At 30.3% G+C, this 8,416-nt stretch overlaps 1 protein-coding gene across 1 annotated transcript; it reads left to right on the forward strand.

Moving 5' to 3' along the window:
• Positions 1 to 2,897: 2,897 nt before the first annotated feature.
• Positions 2,898 to 3,338, forward strand: OCT59_026859 (uncharacterized protein; the record flags this gene model as incomplete). Its single annotated transcript, XM_025311923.2, has 1 exon — positions 2,898 to 3,338. One exon carries the CDS (start codon positions 2,898 to 2,900, stop codon positions 3,336 to 3,338), a length of 441 nt encoding a protein of 146 aa, XP_025167047.2.
• Between the last annotated feature and the right edge of the window lie 5,078 nt (positions 3,339 to 8,416).

Raw genomic sequence — 8,416 nt, forward strand, 5'->3', positions numbered from 1 at the left:
ATAATGCGTCCCAAAATTTCTTGAATACTATTGGTTCATTTACTATTGGATAACATAATTCACAATTTAAACATTCGTCCAATTCTTCCGTTCCTAGTTCGTGTTCCTCTTTATGTGTTCTATATTCGCTTTCCCATTGATGGTACCATTCCATTGTACGCTTTAGTTAAGTTATTATGAATATCCATCCAGAATTTCAATCGGATTCCCATCTCTATATATATATATACATTTTACTCTTTCTATTTTCGATCTTCTAAATATTCTTTTATCTTTAAATAGATTATTTCTTCCAATCTTTAAATTCCATCTTTCATTTTTATATATTTACTATGCCATATTTTACTATTAATTTTTACTGCGCCTCAAAATTTCAAAAATTATTCTAAGTCCATGATCTGCTCAGTCTGCGGAGGTTTTTACTGCGCCACAAAGTTTATCTTTTGTCACCAAGATCCATAATCTCACATATCACATTCTAAAATTTATCTCCTATCACCGTGATTCATAATTTCACATATCACATATCACAAACTCCAAAATTTTCATAACTTCTAAAGTTTGCAAATTTTTCGCGTTCTCTTATCATATACATAAATTCTCTTCATCATATATTCTATATTATGTAAATTAATCTATAGTACACAAAATGTCATTCTTTTCAAATAAATATCCTTTTTTAAACAAATGTCCTTCTTTTCGGATTTTACTCTATTATTAAATACTGCACGTAATGTTCATTATACGGCTCGTTAATGTGTAAATATCCTTCTATTTCATCTTCTTTTAACAGAACATTGTAATGAGAACGTGACCTAGCACACCACACCAGGAACCCTCATCTGAAATGTAGCCTAGGACCTGTAACAATACAACGTATCCGTCTTTTTCTTCTTTCGTTAGCCGACTTGTCTCTTAACGGGTGAATCTATCCTTCCGAAATCCAGTTCCAAAAGTCATCAGCTATCCATAAAACTCATCTAAATTAACTTATCTTTCCCCAAGTTGGTGGACCTATACTGGGCTTATTTCTATCTTTTTCCCATTGGGTAAAAGCATGATAGTTTACAGGTTTGTCCTATTTTATCCATTCAATGTTTCTTGATAGTAGGTGTCTTTACAATCTTCATTCCCCGTCCCCAAAGCAATTCGCGCGTTATTGAGCTGGGTATCCAGATTTGACGTAACCCATACGTTATAATCTTTAATGTCGAAGAATAAAAATTTTCCAATCTCGAGCATTTATCCAAGATTCAAACTCAGAGGTAACCCATACCACACAGATGAACCCCGGATAATACATTGGTGTTCTCCCATTATTAATCTTTATTTCAAAATTCATCTTTCACTTCCACATCTCCTTACGAAATTTCTCAGGTACTTTATTCCCGAAAGAAATATTCTTGTGCTTTCTATCGATTAAATGATTACTTGCACAACAACAAACTCCAATCTTTCACCTTTCCAAGTTTTTAACTCGATTAAATCCTTGTTGATTTATTGGTTCCTTTTGAACTCGTTAAAACCTGAAATCTAAAAATAAATTCTAAAATAAAATGTTGATTAATAATACCTATCAGTGACTTACTAACGAAATTAAATTTTCATATTAATAATCATGTGATGATGATCATTTCCTTTCTCAGAGCATGCACCATATGAGATCCCCCAATTCCCTCTGTCATCAATTTACAGAGTTGCCACATCGAACAGGCATTCTCATGGTCGAACGAACGAATAAATGAACGAACAAACATTTAAACGAACGAACGATCAATTAAACAAACAAGTAAATAATCAATGGCATAATTAACAAACAACATAATCAACGGACAACATACAACAACATTCTTGGTTCACGACATAAATAGCGTTAGTAATATAAAACATTGGACGATATAAAATAAATTTTACTTCTCTAAATTTTTCCCAAATTATATCCACTTTTACCTTTAATTACAAACTTCAATAGCTCTCGCTACGAATAATTACTTTTCAAAATTGTATATTTAATTCATCTTAAATTTCCATTTTATTCAATTAAAATTAATTAAGCGAACAGTAATTAAAGTTTAGGGCGAACCTATTACCTTTAATTAATATTATACTTCATTAACAAATAATTAAATGAAACTTATATTTTATTGAGTTCTGTGGATGCGAACTGTGGAATTATTTTGAATTCCGTTCTCTTTTTATACAAATTTTATGCTACTTTCTATTCTATCTATATACTATCTTTTATGTTCTTTTTACATATTATCTTTGAACTATCTTTCTAATATACTATCTATATTTTAAATACGCTATCTTTTATATATATATTATCTTTTATAATATCTTTGTATAATCTTTTTATATTATCTTTTATATTATTTTATGTTCTTTAATCTTTCTAATGTTATTTTATATGTTCTTTCAATCCGCTTTAGGTGTTTTGCTTATAATCTATCTTTTGTGGCTTATAATTATTCTTTCTAATCGTTCTTATTGTTAAAGATCGCTAAGCCCCAATTGATCGACTCTATTTATCCTATTGGTTCTTTGTCAATCATTTGATAAATATTACATCATGTAGATCATTACTCTTCCTAAATGTTTATCCTTTTCGGCTAATTATTTATCCATCCACGCCAATTCACAATCAATTTGTTCGTTCTTAATATTTGGCAATTACATTTGGTGATTGAATTTTATCATCTTTTCATGCTTGATATTTGGCCGTTTACACCATGGCTCAGATACTTAGTGTGTATTTTTATCAAATTTCAGTGCAGAACGTCAGAGTATTGCAAGCAAAATTCGAAAAAATAAAGGGATCGATGGAGAATGAATCAGTAAAAAACCCGATATTATGGGAATAATGAAGCAAGACACAAATGATATCGAGTTGATTTATGTTGAAAGCTCTCGCATTACATGTAGCGAAAAAAAAAGATGATGATGATGTAAAATTGTGGAGAGAAATGATAGACGGGACAAGTGCTATAAACGCATTATGTAGACCGGCCGGTAATGAATTTGGAGTTGTTGGTATTCAAATTGCTGGTTTAGATATGCGATTAAATGTTTTGGTAAAGGATCTAGGTGGTATACCGCGATATTTCCATCTTGATCATGCTGAAATCCCAATATCGCTACATTTAACAAACACTAAATCCCTTATACGTGTTTTATTAAACCTAAGGAACGTTATGATTGTAAATAAAAGTTTAATAACGCAGGCGTTATTAGAAAACCCACCTCGTAATACTAGTCAAAGTACTACTGTCAGTACACCAGATAATTCCATGTATTATAATAGTAATTTCATGTATTATAATAGTAATAATAACTAGTATTAAACCTTAATTAATAAATGAAAATCACATTACATACAATGCTGGTATATATGAAATGAGTAAAAAAGTCTCAATAAACTTCCTTTTAGGTTTTTTTTTCGTTTTATTTCTTTTTAGAATAAAATACACTAAGCCATCGTGTCCTGATGTCGAATGTTTGATTGACGTCGAATCAACGCTCGTCCGATGTCATCTCGATTCGCATAATGTTTGTGTGATGTCAAATAGACACCTGTTCGATGTCATTTCGATGTTTACTTAATGTACACAAGGCGGGAAAAATAAACATTTTTCGACATTAACTTAATATTGAAACAATGTAAGTGCGATGTTATTATTCGATGTCTATTCGTTTACTAATCGTAGTTATTCGATGTCGAATCGATATCACTACGATTAGTAAACGAATAGACATCGAATCAACGTATTTAAGTTCAACTTAAAGATGTCAAATCGATTTTCATCACGACATCATGGTGACGTCTGATCAATATAGAATCGACATTGATTTATATCGACCGTAACTCTAACTGAAATTTCTGTAAAGTAATTTACTAAGGTTTTAATTTAAAGATTAAGCGGTATCAAGAAAAATTCGCGCGAACTTTTCTTGCCATTGTTCAAAGTATATCATTGTTTTTTTTAAAGCAATTGATTAAACAATGGCAAGAAAAGTTCGCTCGAACTTTTCTTGCCATTGTTCAAAGTAGCATTTTTTTTTTTAAAGCAATTGATTAAACAATGGCAAGAAAAATTCGCGCGAACTTTTCTTGCTATTGTTCGAAGCATACCATTGTTTTTTTTTAAAGCAATTGATTAAACAATGGCAAGAAAAATTCGCTCGAACTTTTCTTGCTATTGTTCGAAGCATACCATTGTTTTTTTTTAAAGCAATCGATTAAACAATGACAAGAAAAATTCGCGCGAACTTTTCTTGCTATTGTTCAAAGTATATCATTGTTTTTTTAAAGCAATTGATTAAACAATGGCAAGAAAAATTCGCTCGAACTTTTCTTGCTATTGTTCAAAGCATACCATTGTTTTTTTTAAAGCAATTGATTAAACAATAGCAAGTAAAATTCGCGCGAACTTTTCTTGCTATTATTCGAAGTATATCATTGTTTATTTAAAGCAATCGATTAAACAATGGCAAGAAAAATTCGCTCGAACTTTTCTTCTTGCTATTATTCAAAGTATACCATTGTTTTTTTTTAAAGCAATTGATTAAACAATGGCAAGAAAAATTCGCGCGAACTTTTCTTGGATTGTTCAAAGTATACCATTGTTTTTTTCAAAGCAATCGATTAAACAATGACAAGAAAAGTTCGCGAATTTTCTTGATACTGCTTAAAAATTAAAAAAATTAAGCAGTACCAAGGAAAATTCGCAAACTTTTCTTGTCATTGTTTAATTTATCGATCATGCTTTCAACTATACAGTTAAAAAGTTAAACTGTTAAAGTTGAGCGGTATCTTAACAATCGTAATTATCGGACTTAGAACTTTTTAATCATATTTCTGATCAAATTATGCACATTTGTGGTTATTGTATAGATTATTGTATAGGACTATAGGCTATTTACCGTCTTTTTCCGGGTTAATTAAATCTATAATGTAAGAACAAAATTATTGGCTGATCAGTGTTGATTACCACGTGAAAATTAGCCAATAGATGATTGCAGATCATTTGTTTTTGTAACGTGAATAATATAAGTTTGAAAAATACAAACTCTTTCTTTTATTTTGTTTTTACTTTTTTAGTTATTATTATCTCAGATATTACATTTATTTGTTTCTTTTTATCATTGCTTTTTTACTCAAGTTATTATTATTTCAGATATTACATTTATTTGTTTTATTTTTATTATTTAAGAAGAATTGTGAAGTTATAATAGTTTTTTATATTGGTTAACTTTCAGTTATTACTAATTATTTATTTTGACTTCTTGAACTTTTCTAATATAGACATGTTTATATACTTAATAAAGTAGGTACAGTCATTTATTTTCTTTTCTTTTTTTTGTCTTTATTTATCCTTTTCTTTTATTACTACTAGTTTTGTCTTCTTTTAATCATTACTAATTTTATTTTACTAATTTTATCTTTTTATTACTACTAATTGTATCTCCTTTTTATTGCTACTAATTTTATCTCTACTAATCTAATCTTTAATAATTTCATTCTTTTGTTACTACTAATTCATTTTTAATTACTACTAACTACATCTTTTTATTACTACTAATTTCATCTTTTATTAATTTTTTATTACTACTAATTTTATTTTTTTATCTTTTTTATCACTATTAAAATTGTACCTTCTAACTTTTCTATATCTGATTATAGTATTTTTAATTTAATAATAAAATTTAATAATTATAATGACAAATTTTCATGTTAAATATATAAATATATAAATATATATTATATATAAAAATACCGTAGTAATAATACATACGTTGTACACTGAGACATAATACTGTTCGCAAATAACCACCAGTGTAAAACATACGTTATTCGCAAATAACAACAAGTATAAAACATACGTTATAAGCTGAGGTATAATACTGTTCGCAAATAATAACAAGTATAAAACATACGCTATAAACTGAGGCATCATGCTGTTCGCAAATAACAACAAGTATAAAACGTACGTTATAAACTGAGGCATAATACTGTTCGCAAATAACCACCAGTGTAAAACATACGCTATAAACTGAGGCATCATGCTGTTCGCAAATAACAACAAGTATAAAACGTACGTTATAAACTGAGACATAATACTGTTCGCAAATAACCATCATGCTGTTCGTAAATAACCACCAGTATAAAACATACGTTATAAGCTGAGGTATAATACTGTTCGCAAATAATAACAAGTATAAAACATACGCTATAAACTGAGGCATCATGCTGTTCGCAAATAACAACAAGTATAAAATGTACGTTATAAACTGAGGCATAATACTGTTCGCAAATAACCACCAGTGTAAAACATACGCTATAAACTGAGGCATCATGCTGTTCGCAAATAACCACCAGTATAAAACATACGTTATAAGCTGAGGTATAATACTGTTCGCAAATAACAACAAGTATAAAACGTACGTTATAAACTGGAATACCATGCTGTTCGCAAATAATCACATACGTTATAAACTGAGATATAATACTGTATATAAGTATAAAGTATACAAATCTTCACTATTTAAAAATACCGTGTATATAATACGGTGTGCAAAATACCGAATGTATATCGTATGTGAAAATACTGTTAAAATACTTTAATGATACTGTAATGATACTGTTCGCAAAATACGGTAATACCGTATGTTAACCGTATCCATATTTTTTATAGGGAAGCTGTCTAACCGCGAATTTTGCATGATGATTTGCAACAATTCTAATTCAATAGTACGTTTACTATTAGGAAGGGAACCTATTTAAACAATAAGTTTATCTGTTACCAATTTGCCAATTAAAAATTTTGATTTTCAACAATCAACGTGTTTTACCTAATACGCCATTCATTTGTTCAAATGAATAACACCAGAACGAATAAAGCGGTCCATAATCTTAGCAACATTCAACGATGTGGAGAGATAAATGGATATTTGGAGTTATTTTCTCCTGTCCGTAATTTTCCTCAATTAAACGAGCTACTTGGTGCAGTCGGTAATGAACTTCAAGCAGTGCGCTTTTGTTAACAATTCGACAAACAAGTAAAGTACAGGCTCTTACAAAATTTGCTAAAATTTTCTGATTAGTCTCGTCCAAAAGATCCCACATAATCGGTGTTGCATAAATCATAATAAACGACCTCCATTGATCAGCTGTATATCCAGAAAATCCTTCTCCAGTTGCTATTTTAGAAGGTATCCTTCCTAAATCAACCGGAACTTGGATCTTTTTTGCTCTTTTTTCCATCAATTTAAGATGGGTTTTTGTTATTTTTCCGCCATCTATCCACAACCTTTTCACGATCCAATGCGCGATTCCCAAAAATAAATTATGCATTGGATCAACTACAAAAAATCTGATCGGGTTGAAATATGGCAATCTTAACAACTCTGACCAACGTACATGAGTTTTGGAAACATGTTTTTTTCTTTCATACTTAGATTTACACAACCGCCAACGTTCAGCATTGCGTAGATATTTATTTAGATCTTTTTGCACGAACCACTCGGTCATGTTATCAAACCCTCCGTAATTAAGCTTTCTTCCACTGATGTTAGCTATTTTATAGCATCGATGGCAGCCAACTAATGCTGAAATATGACCGCATAATTTTCTAGCAGCCGGTATGTCATTGCTGCAGCAAATTACCGCCATCCGGATTCTTTTACCAGTTGGATGCAAATCGGTAGAAGGTAAATCAACACCATCCCAGAATTCTAACAATTCGTCAACAATTGGACTAAGATAATGATTTATCTTATGTAATTTTACCTCTTCCGGTCCTGGTAGAAGTCCAAGATATAGCATGTTTTCTCGTTTAAATCTAATATCACGGGGAAGATTACATATGATTCCATAGATAATACCAGAGCTGTAAGCTAACGAATTAAATAGTTGGAACCAGTCTAAATTAAACATGATTCCAAGATTAGAATCAGCTGTCTCATTTGTAAAAAATCGAGTATCCGGGTTGTTTAGGGAAGACGGAAATGTTTTCCATACTTTTCCATCATAAATATCGGTATATAAATTTGCTATATTAACCCGATTTGTTCATTTTTGAAGTGACTTTACAAAACCCGGGCGCTAATACATCGATATTATTTGGGTCTTTAGAAAAGGTACCAGAAATAATATTTTAGGTTTTCTGGCAAATCCCTTAACTATCGGGACCTTATTTGTTAATTTTACTTCGCAATCTTGTCTTTTGCTGTGCTTTGGATGATTCGGAAACTCCACATGGGTACATCTGAACTCTACATTTTGATTTTGTGTCAAAATTTCTGAAACTTTATACAAAGTATTACAATCTGGACATACTGCGTATGTCTTTTCTTGCTTAACGATCTTTAAAAGTTTTTTCGCCAAATAAGATGATGTAGGAAATCTTTCAAATCG

Source organism: Rhizophagus irregularis, chromosome 7, assembly GCF_026210795.1.
Source record: "Rhizophagus irregularis chromosome 7, complete sequence".
Lineage (NCBI taxonomy): Eukaryota > Fungi > Glomeromycota > Glomeromycetes > Glomerales > Glomeraceae > Rhizophagus > Rhizophagus irregularis.